Genomic DNA, 22,728 nt, shown 5'->3' with positions numbered 1-22,728 from the left:
GTGTTACTATTTAGAGCATGTTAGCCGCGTGGACGCCCTTCACTGACACCAAAAATTATGCTAGAGAAGCAATATGAAAAATGTGTTTGAAATATTGAGAGGTGGCTCTTTGCAGAAAAAAAGTTAACGACACCCTGTTCATCACACTGTTCAATTACCCAAATTAAATGATCTATTTTTTTTTTTTTGAACGAAACTTGTTTTGGTTAAAAAAATAAAACACTGTAATATTTCTTAAGATAAATATACATTTTTCATACTGTTCATTATAAAGTTGTGAAACCTAAATTCACCTGTGGCATTTAAAATGACTGATTTTAGTTTTACTGCTTTATTTTTATTTAGACAAATGAGCATATAATTTTAATTTTGGCTATTTATCAATGATTGGCCATCACATGAAAATAATATTCTGATTATGATAGTAGCCTGTTTTTTTTATTTGCATGTATAAAAAAATGCACATTTATTTGTTCAGGTGAGAAACGACCGAGGTTCCTGAATTAATATTATACACAAACTACTGGTAGCAAGTGCTATCATCTGGAGACACCATTTGATGGTTTGAGGTCTGATTAAGAGGGGTCCTGGAGCACGAAGCTCCCATTCCACCACATCCCAAAGTTGCTCTATTGGGTTGAGATCTGGTGACTGTGGAGGCCATTTTAGTACAGTGAACTCATTGTCATGTTCAAGAAACCAAATTGAAATGCCATCAGAGGATGGGTACATGGTGGCCATAAAGGGATGGACATGTTCAGAAACAATGCTCAGGTAGTCCGTGACATTTAAACGGACTGAACAGGTCTGCCGCATACTGGATGTTTTTCCCTTTTCATGCCAATCTTTGTAAACCCTAGAAACGATTGTGCGTGAAAATCCCAGTAACTGAGCAGATTGTGAAATACTCAAACCAGACAACCATGCCACGCTCAAAATTGCTTAAATCACCTTTCTTTCCCATTCTGACATTCAGTTTGGAGTTCAGGAGATTGTCTTGACCAGAACCACACCCCTAAATGCATTGAAGCAACTGCCATGTGATTGGTTGATTAGATAATTGCATTAATGAGAAATTGAACAGCTGTTCCTAATAATCCATGTATGTGTATGCCAGCATCGGCCAATAGTGAGTCTACATTCTGACGTAGAACCCAGAAGCACTGCACTGTTTACACTACGTCAACAGCCTAGGAGAATGACATGGAACAGAAGAGATTGTTGAATATTTCAATATTATAGCTTTGGGTTTTTTTTTGCGCACAAAAAGGTTGAACCACTGTAGTCACATAGACTATTTTAACAAATAGTCTTTACTACCTGGAATCTGGATCTTTACTGGGCCTTGAAAGTTGCAATGACGTTGCTGTCAATGGAAGGACATTCATTCATTTGTGTCCCGAAGATGAACAAAGTTATTACGGGTTTGGAACGACATGAGGGTGAGCAATTAATGACAGAATTTTCATTTTCAGATGAACTAACCTTTTAAGAGCACATCCTGCCTTTATACTCTCATCTATTCCATCAGGAGGAAGTAGCTTTTGAGGCAGACACCTGATGTCAGTTAGGCTCCTAAATTTTTTCTTCACTGATGATGAGCTGTGGTGTACAGACTCTACGGAATGAAGAGTGCAGTCTGGGTCAACCCTTGAAAACTGCGGCTGACGGGTCAGTGCCCCAGCGAGCCGAGGCATGTCTGAATGACATGCTTCTCGCTGCTTCACCTCTCCACCATGAAAGTACTGTCGAAGTCACGCAGGACGTGTCACACGCCATTAAGCCTGCTGTCCATTAGGGCTGTTTGGTTCTCGCTACGGGATGCAATGCAACAGGAGCAGCATGAAGACAAGGAGAGGCCTGGTGCAGCATTATACTAATCACTCACATCACACAATGATGCAAATCAGAAACTGTAGATGAAAGATAAATATACACACTCATCAACGCCCCTGAAAATGCTCACAAAGGACCATGGCTACCAACTCTCCAAGACCAGCAGAGATCACAAGAGACTGTAGCAGTGGCACTAATGACCTGAACAGATGCTCCTCTTAATGGCTTTACCTTTCAACTGCAGATCGCATCATTCATCAATCCACTAAACAGTGCAACAAAACAACATCACAGTCAAATGGTGATGCCAAATATTTTAACAAGTGCACATACACAACTGTTCAAAAGTTTGGGGAGGGTATGATTTTTTTTTGTTTTTTGAAAGAAGTCTCTTATCCTCACAAAGGCTGCATTTATTTAATCAAAAATACAGCAATATTATAGTATTATTTTACAATTTAAAGTAACATTTTTATTTAAAATGTAGTTTATTCCAATGAGGGCAAGGCTGAATTTCAGCATCATTTCTCAAGTCTTCAGTGTCACATGATTCTTGAGAAATCATTGTAATATTCTGATTTGGTGCTCAAGAAATATTTACTATCATCAGTGTTGAAAAACATTTGTGCTGCTTATTATTTTTTGTGAATTTTTTTTTCAAGATTCCTACAAGAATAGAAAGTTTATAAAACAGAAATATTATAAAAGTCTTTACTGTCATTTTTGATCAACTTAATGCATCCTTGCTGAATAACTAATATCTTCAAATGTTCTTACTGATCCCAAACTTTTGAATGGTAGAGCATGTTAGTAACATGGAGTACAAAATAAGACCACATAAACACTCACATTCGAATAATTATTTGGCTTTTACGATATGAAACACCTTCTCATAATCAAGGAATTTACAACAGAACCTCATAATTTTCTGTGGTGAATGAGTCTTTTGTTCTTCAGCTCTCAATCTTGTCCAAAACAGGTTTGACACAAAGTGACAATCTTTTTGAAGTCAATTTGAGTTTTTATTCTTCCCGTTGTTGCTCGAATTGTGCTGGGTTGCCCCACCCACAGTGAAATACGATTGGTCCAAAATCCAGATCCACATAGCTCCATGTTCTGATTGGCTGTAAATCTCAACTTGCAGAATTTAGAATTTATAGATATTAGACAAACTACACGCCTGAATGAATGCTTTGGATGAGATGTTATAACCCCACAGAAACTCTTTGGTTTTGAGGACCATTTTTATCCAGACGCTCCTCAATGAAGAACAAATGCCTTCTGACGAAACAATATCATGCTGCAACTCTCGCTATATTATTGGCCAGAGTTTGTAACTACTTTGTTCCACCAGGAATGATTCAAAATCCAGACAGCTCCATGGAAAAATAAAAGTGTTGAGCAATATCAAAACACGGTCCACAGAGGTTCTCAATCCTCACCGATAGCTTTAATGAACCCTGCAAGAAAGGTCTCCATGATCTCAAGGCAGCAGTTGACAACTGGAGAGGTACAAAGAGGCTGCTCTTAGGTGTGTAATGACCCAAAGACTGCTTTGGGTCAGTGAGAAGGGGTTGTGTGGAAAACAGAATGGAAGTTTAACTGCTTCTGCCTCTCTCTTGAACACTTCAAGCCTGGTCAAGGATCAGTAAGTGCACTGAAGACAGGTGGATGGCTTCAAGGTCTACCTGAAACTACTAAAAAGAGGACGGTGTATAACAGTAAGAAAGAAAGGGACAGATTTATCATGACAAAGCTCAATGGAGACGTGAACGTGTAAAAAGACAGGATTGAAGAGAGATCAAGATGCGCACACAAAGACTTTTGGGGCAGGGGAGAACTTCCCATTGTTACACCGTGGTGAGACATTCCAGCTCCAAAAGCCTCTAATCCTCCCGGGTTTATAGTCGCCTTGAAGTATTATCTTCAATGATTTACACTACACGCAACTCAAGGCAAGGGACATCTCTCGAAGAATATCGTTAAATAGGTTATCTCCATTTATCGCTAAAGCACTAAAAGCAAAATGTATCAATTTAGAGGGCAGTCAGAACTCCAAAGAGAAAGAAATACAGTTGAAAACAGAAACCAAATAAACCAAAATCAAATAATTCAGAGAGGGCTTACTTCAGTGTTATTATTGTAAAACAAACAACAAAATGGATAAAAAAAATGAGAAAGAAAGACATCCTCACCTATCATGGGTTTGCATAAAGTCCCAGGACTTCTTTGTTCCATTCTGTGAAAAAAACAAAATTAAATATCATATAATTAATAAAATAACAATTTAGGTAAATATGTAAAACAAACAAAGATTTGAGACAGACCATTTTAAAATGTAGAGTCCAACAAATCTATTCATATTTTGCAAACATATAAAAATCTCCAGAGATGACACGAACAGAAAGTGGTTCATGAGAAGAACATTTTTTCCATGCTGTAACTTCAGGTTCCCCAAGGAAGATTTATTCTCCATGAGGAGAGAGATTGTCAAATTAAATTTTAATTTCCCTGCTAAAATGTGTAAATCGGGCTAACCGTGTAAACTCCTACTGTAGTTGCTAGGCAACCAGAAAGCCTATCTATCCCAAAATTATATAAAATGCAATTAGCAACAGATCCCAAGATATTAAGTTATAGTTGTTCGATAAAAATAATTGCATATGCTGGAAGTCTATAATAAAGTGCGTGTTCATATTAAATATCACATGTATAATCAAATATACCAAGTTAAAAAGTTGCCATTTAATCTTAATTAAACTATTAAACGGCAAGTTTGGGATTTAAGACACGAATATTTGTGTATACCAGTTGTCAAAAGGGTTAGGTGTAAGAGGGTGTGTGTAGGTCCTAACAGGTTAGTAGTAACAGCCCAGGCTTATGTTTTGTGTACAGTGCATGTACAGTACTAAGTGTCTCACTCACTCTTATATAAAACTTTAGCACTTTTGATCACTGCAATGCCTGAAGCCAGGGATTCTGCCAGACATGAATCTCACAAGATCAGACATGCTTCCTGAAAAGGTTGTTGGTGTCTGTCGAGATAATAGGGGATAGGCCCAGTGTGTGCGCTTGTACTTGATGGAGAATCACCTCAGCATGCTTATTCTACATAAACTTGTGTAAAATGTATTGTCCTTTCTTTATACCATGTGTTCAACTTATATTTTGGGACTCAACACTCAATGAACACTCAATTCAACCACCTGACCAGTTTATCAAAGGCAATGTAATGGTATTTAAGATGCTTGGTATCACAGAAGCATGTTCTTTGAAGATCCAGTATCATATTTTCAAAAATAGAACAATTACAACTCTATTCAGAATACACTTATGTCCAAGACTTTGTACCCAATATTTGTCTCAACACATACCAGATCAAGATCATGTGTCATAATTGTGAACAAGTAGCCTACAGCCTCAATAATAGGAAGGGTTTGGAAATGAGTAATTTTCTTTTCATGGGCGCTCTTTATGCTTACACCCACATTAACTATTCATTCACCACAAAAGAGTGAATTAGTACATCACTCTAAACTTGGAAAAATTTACATCAGCATAAGCAATATCTTGCAGGGCTAAAGCTAAAAGAACACAATACCAGGCAGTATTACCAGTACAAAACTTTCAAATGGGTGTTGACCATTTTTAATATGCTCCTTATTCAATTTCTAAAGTGCTATCCGCCTGGTTAGCAGAGTAACTGGAAGTATGTTTGCAAGCGCAAACGCAGAAATAACCAAAGGCTTCATCACACCTCTCAATGAACAATGCGCCATTTAAAAAAAAAAAAAAAAATGCAGCACCCTTTTCCAGTTGAACAGCTTAAGTGTGACCTAGCTAATCATGGTTGCTGGTCTGATCTGTTAATAAGAAGCAAAACTCCATTAATGGAAACAGCCATCGGTTACCTGAGGCATCAGTGTAAAACTAGAGTGTGGAAAGTGAACCTGCATACCATGGTCAGTGGATCCGACGGGGTCATGTTTGCTTTGGGCAATGCCGCTTTTCGTGCTAATGACCTGTATCCTTTGGCTCCAAAATGTGGCTGTTTTGGAGGGAAGACTGAGAAAGCGGAACAAACTTCAGCCTCGTAGCTCTATATGGTGTCAGAGTAGCTCTATTAATCCAAGAGCAGCTAGTTAAATGCTTGAAAGGGTTTCTTGTAATCTTCATTACTCAAGCGTCAGCTGCTTAGCTACATGAAAGAAACGTCAATGTTTAGAAAATATCAAATCTTTTTGACTAATGGATTTTCATTTGTGATTACTTTGAAGATACATTTTCTTGATTTGCTAATGAATCATTGACCACATTCGTAAAGCAGCAGAATACGGTTGTCAGTCCTATAGTGGAGACCTATAACCGAACTGCGAACTCACACCGGTAAACTTTCAGGACCTACAACCGCGTTCTCTGAAAGCCCGCGGAGTGTGAATGGAACCGGACTGGATAACTGCTTGTCTGTTATCATAAAACGCGAGAGAACCGCTCTGTCTTGCAAAAATGCGTGTCTCTAATCATGTGTAGTGGGTTTTTGTGTGGTTTTTCTTTCAGTTATTATTATTTATTTATTTTTATTCTGCTTTCGGTACCTTGACATCTGAAGATTTTAGATACAGTCACAGCTCTCCACCGGAGCTATTCCCATCAGTTTTGTGTCCTACGGGTAACTCAAATGCTCCAGATATAAAAACTCACAATATTATTTTGGTCATTGTCTTATGACCAAATTACTGGTAAATTACTGACCAAATTACTGACCAAAGTTACTGGTAAAATAATACAGGTTTGACTCATGTTGCACTGTGTTTAAAAAAAAAGAGAAAAAGGCAGCTGCTTTTTTATGTTTTAAATATTTTTTTTAGTTTACGATCAACTTTTGTAATGTTTCAGTCATTTCAACTTAACTGACTTGACTTAATGATTTGAATCGTATAACTTATCAAAATAAGTTAAGCAATTTTTAATAAGTTAAAGCAATGTAGAATTTAACTTATTGATCATATCATTTTTTATAGTGTGAACAGCTAGTATTTGAGATGCTACAGTAAGTTGCTTTTTTAATGGGATATTTTGAGACTCACATCTGTATATAAATACGGGGGTCAATCCCAATAACTGACAATGTGAACCTAACTATTTAGACAGATCTATGAACTGGTTTGATTAGTTAATTGAAAAGAACAAAATTACGTCTCACAAGCAAGATATCTAGCCCATAAAATAGTTTGGAGCAGACTGTAACCAGCAAACTGTATATTTACAATAAAACATTTCTCTGAATTTTGATATTTTTGTGAATTTTATTTATTGAAAACAAGACTTTTCAGCAAAGAAAAAAGGGTTTTACTCAACATTCACATTTGACTTTTATACTGCAGGAGACATGCCGTTTACCTCACAAGGAGTGTTATAAAAATACCAGGGCCAGGAAAGAGGTGTGTGCCACATCCATAATCACGTCACAGTGATCCAAACATTTTTGTGTAGGTGCAAAATAAAAAAATAAATTAAAAAATCCTGCAGGGCTAGACAAGTGGGGATAAAAGTGCCTTTTCATGGCAAGTGTATACTTGAGTGCATACTTGTGGAGGCAGAAGTGGGTATGTTAATGTGTGGAGGGGGATGTACTGTAACATGCTCAGCTTTAGATTGTCAAACAAAAGTCGTTACGCTACTTTTATCAGAGCGATTATTTTTTTTATGGTTTATAGCGGGTTGATGCCAACTACAGTATCTAAAACAAAGATGACCCGCAGTTAAAAAAAAAAAAAACTTTAACATTTGCATTCCATGAACGCAAACACTTAGTCTGAACACCAGTAATAACCCAACCATCACTAAAAGCAAGAGCACTGAAAGGGAGAGGCTATGCAAGTTTATGCACAGCAAAGACAAGCCCACAAAGTGAAAGTGCTGCAAATTGAGCATAAGCTATTACAACATAGAAAAAGTTGTAGGGGTAAAGAGTAAGGGCTTTAAGATGAAGGGAATTTATTCAACATGAATTGTTGCTCAACCGACAAGTATGCACATTCTAAAAGATAGATTTTTTATTTAAGAATCAATATCGGTTTGACAAAATGAAGATAGATTAAAAAACATTAATTGATATTGTCAAACCAGCCCAAGTATCAGTTGCTAAGAACATTCTATAACATCACGTTTAGATTATTGCGACTTTTACAGAGGATGTTTCTTACTACTATTACCACATAAAAAGGCATAAAAACTCATCCAACAAGTGAACCTTAAACCTTATGCATCCTGGAAAAGCAACCTGATTGATGTAGGTTGTGTAGATTTGTAACAGACTAGAACATTTGAAACAAACTAACCGATTAAAAAAAGTATACCAACTCCAATACAAACGTCCACTGAAAAATTGACTGATGTCCAAGAATCTACAAAATCCATTCATGCCAGAACACTGTAGAAGTGATCCTATAAATGGCATTGTTTCCAAGAAAATGCATTTATTTTAAACATACTAAAATAAGTTCAAACTTTTGTGCTTTGAAATTAGCCGTGACTGTACATTTTTGATGTTGCTTCCTGATGTTCTCCAAAGCATCTTATCTAAACAAAGTGAAAACAGAGATTCACTTTGCAGTCTGAATCCTGTAGAACTACAGAAAGCCCTTAAACTGTACCACTGTTTTCTATGAACACATAAAAGGCAGTTGTATTTTAAACCAACCGGCAACCGCTTTAGATAATATACTGATCAACATTTTAAAACATAACATGCTTCTTCACCAAGTCTCATCCATATCTTATTACTGTGCACATGATCACACAGAACTTTAAAAACAAATGAACAAAAATTAACAAATGAGACTGTAAAGTATAATTGAACAATTGCAAAATTAATATTAACAATACATTTTCTGGAACTAAAATCCAGGTAAATTAAGGGATAAGGATAGCTCACAAAGTATGCTGCTGAACTCATACAAGGCCAAATGACTGTACTAGTTGAATACATGACCGAAAGGTACAAGAAATTCAAGTTTAATGGAGGACTATAGGCTTCACTTGTCAAGAGACATGAGGTACAGGTTTGGCAGCACTGCATGGTTTTCATGGCAAAGTATCTTGTAGTGTGAGTAAGTACATTTTAACTTACAATGTTAAGTCAACATCTGTCTGGATTCTGGCCAGAATCTGAACAATCTTCTGGTTATAAATGCCGAGCCAAAAGCCATTGAAATGATAGTTCACCCAATAAAGGACATGCTGTCATCATTTACTCACCCTTATGTTGTTCCAAACCTGTAAGACATACTTTCTTTTGTGGAAAATCAAAGATGAAGTTGAAAAAAGGCATACAAAACATACAATTTGGTCCAATGAGGTTTACCTCATTCAATCCTATTGACTCTTATTCCATGGACAAAAAAAAATTTCTTCAGAATATCTTATGTTCCACAGAAGGAGGAAAATCAATTGGAACAACATGAGGGTGACTAATCGAGACCATTAAAAATGATTTAACAAGTGTTCACTAAAATTTTTATATGATCCATCATTCTGGAACAAACCAATTGAAGCCCAGGTTATATTGGCTCCAAAACCCCTGGTGAGGTCCTAGCTCTTTTTATTGTTTTGCCCCCTAAAGGACTATTCTGTGTGGCCAAGACTGTTCAGGGTCCCCGGCCTTGCACACAGATGGTGGGGGTCCCTCATTATCAGGGCCACTCTCTAGGTCAACAAGAAAAGCCTTTTGGGACCCTGGGAATCACAAGCGACATGGATTACAACACAGATTACAGGGAGTGGAAGGAGACACAGAGAGTGAAATTATCGTGCCCCCTCCGTCCTACTCGCAATAAAAGCGTATGAATGAATAGGGACGGAGCGACAGGCCCTGTTCTTTTGCATGCTTAAAGTCTAATTATCATCAGCTTGCAGTATATAATGCTGTGACCCCGACAGCTGCTGAGAATTCAATTGCCATCACGCTGCCATTTACAATCAAGGCCTTTAATTCGCACCATGTGCTGTTCAACTTCCTAAGACTTAAAGCCCTTATCGCACATTATTCCCACCAGGCTATCATGTGCCAAGCCCTGCTGATATTCATAGTAAGAAAGATGCTGTCTGGAATCTGGATCTGGTAGGGTGTGTTAGTGTGAAATACAAGGGAAAATGAGCAAAAGGATTCATTATTTTGAAATCACATGCTTGTTTACTGTACCAACCACCCCATTCATTTTCTTCTGGTTTAAAAACCTTAAAGTGATAGTTCACCAAAAAATGAAAATTAAGTCCTCCATTCATCTTCGGAACACAAATGAAGATATTTTTGAATAAATTTGAGAGGTGGATCACTGCTACATAGGCTCCTAAGGGATTGAAACTTGACGGCCCAGAAAGTCATCGAAGAAAATGTTTAAATATTCCATGTGACTACAGTATTATATTCCATCCATATGACATGAGAATTTCGTTCTTATTCTACTACTTCTTGCGCAATTCTCGCGCATGCGTCGTGGAAATCTCTTGAACTCTCGTCTCAGGCCCAGAAGGATGAAAAGGAATAGTCGAATAAAGTCGTTATTTTTGTTTTGTTTTATCGCATAAAAAGTATTCTTGTCGCTTGATAAACTTATAGTTGAGCCACTGTAGTCACATGGAATATTTAAACATTTTCTTCAATGACTTTCTGGGCCGTCAAGTTTCAATCCCTTAGGCAGCCTATGTAGCAGTGATCCACCTCTCAAATTTAATCATAAAATATCTTCATTTGTGTTCCGAAGATGAATGAAGGTCTTACGGGGTTGGTACAGTGAGTAATTAATGACTTAATTTTCATTTTTGGGTGAACTAACCCTTTAACATCAGCCCAATATGAATCTCAAACTGAGAGTTGTATTTTAAGCAATTATGCACTGCCACCCTGCAAAGGCAACAAAGGTTAATTGAGTCCTCAACCATAAGTTCAGATCTCAAAGATAAACAACAAGCCGTCATTACACCGACACAACCCATGTTACTGAACCAACCAACCACCTAAACAAAACACTTTCTGTGTAAACAACCAAACACAACCCTCTGACGCAGACACATGCTGATTCCCGTCAAAGCTCGCTGGGATGACCATAAATTACGTCAGAAAAAAAAAAAACACACAAGTGACAAAACAAGAGATAAACGTTTTATGGAAGGTTTCTTTTCTGCAAGAGTTTTTCAGACGCAACCTCATCTTTGTCCATAATCATTTTTACTTACATTTTGAAAGTGTAAGGGCAAAGGCAGACATGTCTGCCGCTTTAACCTAATTGAAAAGGCTTTGTGTTGCTTCTTTTTTCTGTTCTTGCGCTTCAGAGCACAGGGGTAGGGATGAAAGAGATGGGAGAACAGAGGGAGCTCAACCTCTGTGTCTCCATCTGCTTTTTTTCCGCGCCCTCCACCCCTCATCGACCCCTCTCTCCTTCTGCTCCTCCATCCCACAGGTGTGAGCTTACCTCCCCAAATTACCCCCTTCGTGTACCCCCGCCCCCCTTCGAGCCCCATGCTGAGCTTAAGTAGTGCTCTTGCCTATGAGCCTAGAGCTACAAGTTCCTGCAGCCATCACACAAATACCTACTGTAAAGGAGGCAAATAATGATCCTTGATTACACCACCAGTTGACGGAGGGTAAAACAAACTTGTATCACAGGTTGTCATAAACTTTATCAAGCACCACAGTTTGGATTTGTGCATGGGAAACCCCATTTGGATTTGTTCCCCACGAAAAACGTACCACGTTCTAAAGTGCTTTACATTCACATAGGTTTTATACTGTAAATTATAAAATGAATCTTATTTCATTAGTGTTTTAATTAAAAGTAACATATTATTATCAGGGATTTTTTTTTTTTACTTAATTTTGAAATTATAAACATGCTTATCATAAAAGACGTGAATTCAAGTCATTGTCTGCATGAATAGCATTTTAAATAAGAGATTCTGAAGAATCATATACACCCTTGTAACTTTGCTTTCACTAGGGAAAAACAAGCATCAGAAAACAACTCTAACATGTAAAGAGAGACATCAGTGTACATTATATTCTTCACTATGCGAGTGATTTATTAACTTTTCAAAGAACCACACATCATTGTTCCTACGAACAATCCACAATCTCACAGGGAAATGATATACAGGACATAAATACAATGCCTTGAATGGCGGCTGAAAACCTCCTGCCACAAGATTAAGGTGCTGTGCAGTGGGAAAATGTTCTTGGGTGCAGTTGCTTCCAGATTCTCACCATACAAAACCAACTTCAAGTAAGAGAAAGGATGTCAATGGAGATATAGGGCCACACAGTCTTGGGAAAGTGACAGAGTCCTTTCATCGGTTGTGTTATGGGTTCGGAAACATTCGACAAGTAGTAAGTTACACTGTGGCACACTTACCACGCAATGCAAGATGACAGGCCAGCCTTGGGCGACAAAGAGTACTTGAGGCTCGAGAGCCTTTCTTTCTCTTTTCATCTCCTTTTGTTTTAGAGTGTCTCTGTAAAGCTGTCTAAAGAGAGGTGGTCTACATAGAGGGTAGGGTTAACGGCTTTCATGGGAAGCGCACATCTCGATCGCACCTTTGTCGTGCTCATTGGGCTCTAATGCATTCATTACCTCTCTTGCGCACATCTGCCTCACGTAAATCCCATTTCCTGTGTCTATTGAGCGCGCCCAGTGGCCTGGTGCTGGGGCGATGGCCGCCACACGTTTCCCATGGCCTCCTCACCCTTCTGCTCACTCCAGCGTCCCTACCCCTATTGTTCCTCATCTGTTCTTCCCCACCCAGTGAACACTGTTGTCTGCCCAACAACCCCTGCTTTAATCCAACACCCCTCCTCTCCCCAATACACTCTCCTTTGATAACCCCCTTTCCTAGCCAAGACCCCTGCTGCTAAAGCAGTAGCCTGGCAGCTGGAGCAGTTGACCATGTTGGCTCAGCTGCTGGTTCTCGGGACCCGAGTGACTCTCGGCTCTGCATGAGAACAACACTGGGAACTGGCTCAGGCTAAATTTCATTATCCAACCACTCTACTAATGAATTAAGGAGCTGTCCAATGGGAGAGTAACTGGATAATTACTGTATCTGAGATACAAGAACCTGTCATATCATATTTCATGTCTAAGGAACAGTGCACTGAAAAATAATTTGCACCTGTGTTGTAGGAATCGAGAGTCGGCTTTGTCTTGTCATGGGTCTTGATTCAGATTTAACTTTTTTAATCAATCCATTTGTAATTAATTAGTGAGAACTTTGTCAGGGTAGCGACATATTTCGTTTTAGACAGGAATGGAAACGAGGCTGTAAGGGATAGAAGTAGAGTGTGTTCAATGGACTGTACTGTTGTTGAACAACAAATTGATTGATTGGGTGATAAAACATATTTCTAAAAGACTTTTAGAAGTCAAAACTCCTCCATACAGCGCATACCATTTTCAAAGTTGGAAACTTTCCATGGGAATTAAGGGGAATATATGGGAATTAACCGGACATGTGCAAAATTGCATGTTAGCCTATAACAGGGAACTTAAAGGGTTAGACCACCCAAAAATAATACCAAACCCTGGAGGTGAATCCAAAGGCTTAGTGCAAAGGTGAGATGTGAGCTGGGTGGCAAAATATGAAAATACAGGTGGTGGAATGGACTGGCAGCAACCGTGTACTGGTATATGGCAGCAGGGCTGTGTGGGTGGCAAAGCGCCTGTGACTCAGTGATGCGGCTGGTGCTGAAAATTTCAACTTCCTTCAGAGAGGCAAAGGTTGTAGGTGTGGGTGCATAGACTGCACTTATCTTCTGTTGCACCTGAACAAAGTGGATGTTTTCTGACCTGCACTTTAAAGCGCTCACTTTTAATGCATTTAAGACCTCCTACGATAATTCATAATGGAAAAGTGGGACAATTAAGGCCTAATTATTCTTTTCTACTAGCCTGAACAGGACATTGCTTGCATTCCTGAAAACACTTTGTAATTATTAGAAAAAAGTATATCTATTTACTGACTGGCCTAAACATTTTTATTTTCTCTCTAATGGAACATATTCCCAGCACATATCTATTCAAATATCCTGCATTACTATCTATGGCCTAGTAGCACAGCATCAATTTGCCTTTTTACAACAAATACACAATAAAAAAAATGATTTCATGATTTACCCTTATTTTACTGCAAATTATTTTTGTCAAATCAACTTAAGCCCTATTCGCAAAGGATAAATATTATCTGGTGACATCTAGTCATTTGTAATAATTGCGGAGGTTGTCAGTGATCTTAATCGTGTGCGAATCGGCCATGTTTGTAATTTGTAAAGTAAAAATTCATCTGCAAATGACCTACCATATTTCGCCGAACACCGAGGTCCTGTGATAATATTAGTCCTGTGCGAATCGTTATCTCTGTGATTTGGCGGGGTCACTTATAAATTTTCAAGATTTTTGTTTGTGGGCTTTTGCTAAGAATGGAGGTTGTGTTGGAGTGTTTTAATAGTATTTTGGTTGCTGGGTCATTTAGCTATACACCATACAACTATACAATTTTCAAAAAGACAAAGCTGAAAACCATCAGAAGAGCAAAAACTAAAAAAAGACATTTTAGATTATTACCAATTGCAATCATATACGGGAGATAAGTCAGGAAATTCGAGTAAAACCACAGGCTTCGCTTATCCTGTGCGAATGCGCCACACGAAATTCAGACATGGGTGGGTAATTTCTAATTCACACGAGGTCCCCAGATAATAATAATCCCATGCGAATAGGGCTTATGATCATTAGTTTTGTTTAGATAATATAATATTTTGAGTTTCTATTGAATAAACCAATCACTTTTTTATATCAACTAATATTTTTTAGTTATTTAGTTATTATAAACTAATAGTTCGTTTTAGTTTTGAGTGAACTTAAACTTTGAAAGTGACCAATCTGAGCTTCCGCAAGAACCAATGAGGTTTGTTTTCATGGATCAAGCAGTTGAGCTTACAACCAGGTTACTTAAAAAAAAACAAAATGAACCAAACATTATTTTTTTACAGTGTAGGTATGCTTAAGTGTTTAATGGACACATAATTTATTACACTGAGAATAAAAGTTAATTTGCAAAGGAAAATGAATGAGGGCCTGCCAAACATCACCAATTCTTTGTGATATTCAATAATTCCACAATAGAAATCATGCTAAAATGTTGTAACCATTTGTGCTGTTTCATGTTTGGGAACATCTTGTTTAGGAAAGGCATTACTGAAAACAATGAAAATCTGGTCACCGTCTGAGTCACGAATCTCGCACAAAACCAGATTTATTTATTTATTTTTCTATTTCAGATGATGATATTTTGATGTGCTCTTGATGGTAAATGAGGGAGCATGACATCCCTACAGCATTTAGTTGTAGGTGTAGTCCGAATAGTCTGACTGACCACCATTTTAAAAACAAATAAGCCACTGAGCAAGGCCTGACCATTAATAGGCTGCACTTTATATCCATACTAAAAGATGTGTGACCCAAAGTAAAACATGAAACATCTTAAAATCCCTTACCCTCACATTTAGGGACTTAGTGACAATAGCACAAGAATCTGGAAAGAAAGCACCATGCATTCCATCCATGTCCGCACAGAGCAGAGGATGTGGATGACTAAGACACCTCATGTGCAACCGTGTATGTGGACCCAGCGTCTGCTTGTCAAACTATAGTAGGAGGAAGTATTACTACACTCTGAAAAATGCAACACACAGTTTGAGGAGAACAATCAAAGAGGAAACACCCACAGGTGCCCCGCAAAAAAACAAAACACAAAGGATTTATAGCATACCAGTACAACAGAAGGAAAAATTACATCAACTCAGGAAAACTCTGGATGTGTTGACATATTTGCTACCACAGTTCCCAAAGAAAAGGATTGGGATGTATGCCAAAAATCAGTCAGTGCACTACCAAAGATTAAATCATATAGGCTATTTGAATATGAGGTCTACAGATGTGTTGGCATGGGCCTTTAGCTACTCTACAGTTGTATAGAAATAAGAAAAGGAAAGCAATTAAAAAAAAAGATCAAAGCATGGTCAGGGTCACAAATTAAATGCAGGGTTTTGAGCAAAAAAGCCAAAAGAAGTCAGTTTTTTTTTCATGTAAGCTAATATTATAATGTATATTGCATTTGCTGTCTCAGTAGTGAGTGTTGTTGAATGTGTACTAGCTAATGTATAACAAACTGGGAGAAAAACACATGAATTATTAAACTAATAGCTGCAGTCTTCTGATTGGTAAATACTGCTACTGCTTCTATTAAAGCTAAAATCCAGACTTAAAATCAACAGTTATATGATACAAAACACCTGTTCACCAACAACGCACCAATAGAAGATGATGTTTTGCTCACAGCAATCTACTAGGCTACATGTCAAGAACTAGACAGCATCAGCAACAAAAAAAGAAACATCCTCTCACTTTCAACTGCTACCCCATCCCCCCCCCCCCCCCCAACAAATTTCTTGTTTCTGTAAACATGTGTATGAACATAAAGAGATCCAACAACTGAGACACAAACTAAATATATTTCAAAAACATGTAAGAAACAGAAATGGAATGAGTCCCTGAACAGAGAGGGAGCCAATATCAAAAGCAGTCAGGGTTAAAGGGTTAGTTCACCCAACAACGAAAATTATGTCATTAATCACTCACCCTCATGTCGTTCCAAGCCCGTAAGACCTTCGTTCATCTTCGAAACACAGTTTAAGATATTTTAAATTTAGTCAGAAAGTTTTCTGTCCCTCCATTGAAAATGTATGTACAGTATACTGTCTTTGTCCAGAAAGGCAGACTGATCTCATGAAGTAGCGCGTGTATGACACGCCAATTCGTATTTCCATTTTTGGCGTGCTATCAAGACGCATAATCGCTTTTCAGCGTGTTTATGAACGCCGTTGACTTAACCTTATTATATAAATATATGACTTACCTCAACCCTGTCCCTAAACCTAACCGTCACTGGGGTTAATGGCATTTATGACTGTTCCCTTACATCCTAGGAAAAAAAAAAAGATCGCTCCGCAGATGTAGATCTACATTTTGCTTCGTTTCGCGCGGACATTTGACAGCGTGTACAGACACGCGGAATCACTCGGACGTTAATGGCGTAGACATACACGCGGATACAAGCGGATAGCTCAAAATGCGTAGAGATATGTTTACGTAAAAGTCATGATGTCATGTTGAGAAAGGAAATAAAGAAATAATCAAAGTAGTCCACGTGACATCGGTGGGTTAGTTTGAATGTTTTGAAGCATCAAAAATACATTTTGGTCCAAAAATAACAAAAACTACTTTATTCAGCATTGTATTGTCTTCCGGTTCTGTTGTCAATCAGCTTCAGTGGCGCCGATGATGCAAGACACTGATTCGTCAAACCGTTTTCGATAAACGCACAAACTAATTTTACATAGCGCTTGCGAAAACAGACGCAAGACTGCATCTCTGCAACGCTTAATTGTATTCAGACCAAACTTGTACATGTCATCACAAGCATGAACTGAGGCTACATGCTCGGTTTCGGCACAGCGCCACCAACTGGTCCGGAGACTTGAAAAATGGCTATTTTTGCTCATAACTTCTGAACGGTTTGTAAATAAATAAAAAAGTGGTCTCGTTAGATTCAGGGTGTCATGCCGAGCCGACTGATATCCAATTTTCCCAAATCGCCCATTTTGGAATTATGTGCTAAAATGCTGTATTTTTTGAACGCATGAACGAATTGTTTCGAAACTCAGTATGGGTCATCAGTATGAAGCCCTAAAAGAAACTAAAAACTGAAACCCGGACATCGACGGCCGGACATCTCCGGGAAAAAGAGGATGGTAACCCACTCAGCTTTCTTCACAGAACAAGAGCCTGCTAGCTTAGCTTTCAAAAAAAGATGGCTGACAAGACTACGTGTACAATCTGTGATTGAGATCCCACCCTCTATGGGAGGGTTGAGAAAAAGTGGGACAGCCCCTACTACTGACTGTAGTCTTTAGCCTCTGGCCAAAAGGTTCTCCAATGACGCAAAATGACGATTTTTGCGTCATCAGAGGATTTTTTTTCCAGACAAAAAATATATGAATCTCTCGTCTCAGGGGGATATGAGGGTGAAAAGCATGGTAATTCGAAAATACTACAGGTTTTAAACTAATACAGAGCTTAAAACTAAATCCTAAAGTATCCCTTTAATTGCTCCTTGCTGCAGTTGATCTGAAACTCCCAGCCATGTTGGCATGCCTTGTCGTCTGCTTTTGTGCTTGGCCCCGTAATGGCTGCTTGCAGCTATATACAGTATGTTTATTATTGCTGGTTGAGCATTAAAAATAAAAAAAATAAAAAAAAATATGTAAAGCTTATTTGGATTGTTTTTGTTTTGTTTTGTTTTTTTTTACAAAATTATCTTTACAGTTTGCTAGAAAAGGGAGTTTATTTATCTTTTAATGAGTCAGATGTCACATAATTAATTAGCTTAAAAAATATAGTTATATATATATATATATATATATATATATATATATATATATATATATATATGTGTGTGTGTGTGTGTGTGTGTATATATGTGTGTATGTATATATGTATGTATATATATGTATATATATAAATATTTAAACCAAAATTGGTTATGACAGAGAGATATGGATGACAACAACAAGACAGTATGGATAACAATAATGATAACATAGCTTGTGTTCTAGCATGTTCAGTCCAAGATCTCGTTGTATTCCTCAATACCAACTGTAGGGTACAATATTATGTGCATCAGGCTTTTAATAAAGCCTAAGGCAGCTGTGCTGCTTGTAATGTAAAGCATGTGCTCGAGGGAAAGTGGATGCTTTCCTGTCTATAGCTTAATAGCGTCTTGCTAGTTAGCCTATGATCACAATACACGATATCGGCAACATTTTAAATACGTCGTTTGTCATTCTGAATCCCGCTATGTATGTTATGCTGATTGTGAAATATTAGACGCATTGTTGGTCGATAAAAGCAATGACAGAATGAATGGGGGTTGGGCTGCTGACAGCAAAATGATGAGGTGTGACCGCATCACTGACAGATGATAACGTGCGATTAAACTATAGCAACTCACCTGGTTGTAATGCACCCTAAACGGTCTCAGATAGTTGGAGCTGGTGCACGGAACCACCTGAATATTATTGATCTGCTCCATGGCTTTGATATAGCTGCCCACGGGTACTTCTCACCACAGATGGCAGAGCCGCAGACTACGGGAGAAAGAGGGGAAATGTCTACGGAAGCCTGTCAAGGGCAGAATAAGAACGCTGTTTAGTCTTTGCGTTGCTGTAGTAATGTTCTGTAGAGAGGGTGACTATGCGGTGTAGAAAACTGCTAGTTAGCTATAGTTTTAAGGATAAGGTCATTTAATTTTATTTTAAGGTTAAACAACGGACTCTGTCGCCTCAGTCAGCACGCCCCCTTTTCGACCTTTACCGGGCGCGCGCTTAACGCGCGCATGCAGGTGTGTGCTTGGCGCGTGCAGGCATTACCTCATATAGCGCCGACTCCCGGGAGCGCGTGATTCGCTAAATAAACCGCCAAAAGTCTTTAAAGAATTTAAACCGCCAAAAGTATTGATCAATTTTCTGTAAATCTTTTCAAAAAACGTGCACTGCCCAAATTCCTAAATGATTCATTTGACCCCCCACCTTCCTCGACAGGACAACTAAGGTAGCCTAGCCTATTGTTGTGGAAACATTATAATTATTAGTAGGCCTAGTAGGCTATTTTGTAGAAATAACGAAATTAACAAGAAAGATTGTATTGGCTACTAGCCTAATATAGTGAGTAACAACTTAGCTTATAGCCATTTTATTTATTTTATTCTTTCTTTAAATATTTATATTTTATTTTATATACATTTCATATACTGTAGTTTTCTTTTTCTTGATTCATTTATTTAATTTATCTGCCAAATGAAAGGATCTTTTTTTAACACAAAAATTGATTAAAATGGTGAAATAATTTTATTCACACACTTATTAATCATGCAATGTAGTGAGGTCATGTGAATAATGCAGCATACTGTCAGTCTGAAACATTCTTATACAGGCAGCAGTAGCCAATTCCCTTCCAAACATACTTTTTCTTTTCCATCTAATAGCAGATGTATTTCATTTTTTCAGTTCTTCATTTTTATCTCTTACCCCCACAACCACTCGCAGAGTAAATAATCTTTCTGCTTATCTGATGGCCTTAAAACATCAATGATTCCAGTGAATGTCTAAACATGTGGTTTCAATGTAGTTTAGAGGAAACAGAATGCAGCATTTGACATTTGTCTTAAGAATCACAGGGGTAAACTGTGTGTTTCATGATTGGTGCAGGATTTTTTTTTTATCTGACTGTATGCCTTACTCTCATCAAAACCAGCTGACAAAGCTTATCCTCTCTTGAAACATCTTATAATTCCTTTTCTTCAATGGTTGAGTCATTGTAAAGGGCAGTGTGTTTGTGGTCCCAGTCCTCAAAACTGTTTTGTGACTCTTGGAAGGACATACTGTATAAAAGTAGGCTCGCAATAGTCCAGTTTTTACCCTGCACATTTTTTTTAATGAACTTAATTAAATTAAGTAGAACTTTTACATGCAATTCGATGCACAAACACCACTCTGTTGCACAACAAAAGCATAACATAAACTCTTTTAAATCTCTAATATAACAGAACATTAAGCACTAACAAGTCTTTCTCTTTATTGAAAAACACAAAATAACTGTTAATTTTCAAATGTACTCTCCTAATGCAGTCCCATGAAAAACATGCAACTACAGATCCACTGTCCACTTAGTTGTCAACAAAAATGATTCAAGTAGATTGAACTGAATCATATTAATTTGTGAGGAAAGAATTATGTTGCTTTAGCACATTTTAATAAAGTACAAAAAAAATGTATTTTGAGTGTAAAATTCAAGACTCAGTACTGATCAGAAGTGTATAAAAAATGTATTTTGAGAGATGATGTTTGTCACCACTTTTTTCACAACTACAGAAAGTGCCCATATGGTGACAATTTTCTTTGTCTGCTCTAGATGTCTGTGATCACACCTTTCACATATAGAAATGACATCATGTCGGTTCATCATTGACAGGTGGGGAACATGTCTATTGATGGCTTGACATGATTTCAGAGACAGCAGAAGTGGAGCGAATTGCTAATTACACTGAGGAATTCACTAGGGACCTACAGTATAGGGTCAAGGTTATAGACATAAAGAGGTTAAAATTGGCTTGCAGTTCCTGAATTATGTATAATATTTTTATATCCAACATTATTGTCTCATCCAAAGAAATTAAAATGAAATTGACATCAGATTTTTACTATTAGAACAGCTCTATTTCTGCATCAACTAGAGTTCTGTATCATCAATTTAAAAGCAAATAATTTTATTTGCATTCTTCTTCTACCCATGTGTTCTGCAATATCCTTGGGCTTATCTGTCGTATCCAATAAGAAATCATACAAATATTGAAAACAAAGACTGAAATGTTTTATTTCTCGTGTGGTTGCTTTCTCTGTATAACCACAGTGATTAATGTGATGGCAATTCAATCCACAATATACTCCACACCCTGTTCTTTCAATCATATTTCTCATACCTCTAATCATAGTTCTCAGTACTCTCCCACACGAACAGATTTCGCCCATTGGTTCCCCTTTCCCGCCCCTTCCAATCTTCTGAGTTTGACTGGGAAAATACAAGTTCTAATTTGATCTAAATTAGATCTTTTGAAGAAGGCGGGGTGGAAGTCAAACGATGAGGCATCATGGAAATTCAGCGTGTTCCTTATAGACCCCGGGGTGTGCACCTTTCCAAACATCTTTAGATGCAATTCCGTGCAGTACTGTGATTGTGGTTGCCTACAATAATAATACAATAATCAGTGCAATCACAAAAGCCCCATACAGGCCCGGGCCAGGAGGTGTTGAGAGGAGCTGAAGACGTGTAACACCCAGGATGCCCCTAAATTCGAGGAGAAAGGGTGATGTCACCCAAACTGCAACAGGGCACTCGGTTTCTGACATTCCGAGGGACCCAATCTCTTCGAGCCAGTTTCCTCCTCAAAGGGCCAGAAGTCGCACCCTCCATACACTGGCAGGATGTAACACTTTTGCTGGCTGATTTACATCTAAATAAACATTGCCAGACAAAACAATGTGCAACTGGAATGGAAACGCACCCCTTTTTTGTCCACCCGGCCAATTGATATGAGCCGATTGAACATGGCTGCACTTTTTGATAAGCAGAATAGAGATTCATAGTAGTAACTTTCAGAGTTGAAAAAGGAGGTCGCTGAGAGTTTAAGAGCCTTTTGTGGGGACACTTGATTTGAATATGTGAATACAGATTTTAATAAGTAAAGTTTTAAGTCTTTATCACAAAAACATACATATATGTAAAATATTAAACTATTACTTTAGCTATTTCAAAATACATAATATATATATATATATATATATATATATATATATATATATATATATGAAGAGTTCAGATGCAAAAGCCTCTAAATGCCATTTGAAATTTTCTTCTTTAATGATGATTTTTATCAAACTTGTATATTTAAGTTCAGTAATTTCACTTAAATGGCAATGATAATTACCTATTAATTGTTAGGCTATTTAAGTGAAATTACTGAACTTAAATATACAAGTTTAATAAAAATCATCATTAAAGATGAAAATTTCAAATGGCATTTAGAGGCTTTTGCATCTGAACTCTTCATATATATAATTTTTATATTCATAATTTATCATCCCTATGTATTAAACTAACAAAGGTCAATCAGTAATGTTAATCATATGTTGAAACACAAGCTATGAAATGAATGATAAACTGCGGT

The 22,728-nt window shown here is 37.6% G+C and overlaps 1 protein-coding gene across 1 annotated transcript in view; it reads right to left on the bottom strand.

The window, feature by feature from the left end:
* The window catches only part of nudt14 (nudix (nucleoside diphosphate linked moiety X)-type motif 14), a 33,054-nt gene extending 13,736 nt beyond the window's left edge, over positions 1–19,318 (bottom strand). Inside the window, exons 1-2 of the mRNA XM_039693192.2 lie at positions 18,958–19,318; positions 4,032–4,075 (exon numbers count right to left, since the gene is read on the bottom strand). Of these exons, the coding sequence (XP_039549126.2) occupies positions 4,032–4,075; positions 18,958–19,038 (125 nt within the window). The 5' untranslated portion in view covers positions 19,039–19,318. The remainder of the gene's footprint in view (positions 1–4,031; positions 4,076–18,957) is intronic.
* Positions 19,319–22,728: the final 3,410 nt, after the last annotated feature.

The sequence above is a fragment of the Pimephales promelas genome, chromosome 13, assembly GCF_988280905.1.
Source record: "Pimephales promelas chromosome 13, fPimPro1.hap1.1, whole genome shotgun sequence".
In the NCBI taxonomy this organism is placed as follows: domain Eukaryota; kingdom Metazoa; phylum Chordata; class Actinopteri; order Cypriniformes; family Leuciscidae; genus Pimephales; species Pimephales promelas.
The sequence above is the reverse complement of the archived record's forward strand: the minus strand, read 5'-3'. Positions and strand labels throughout refer to the sequence as shown.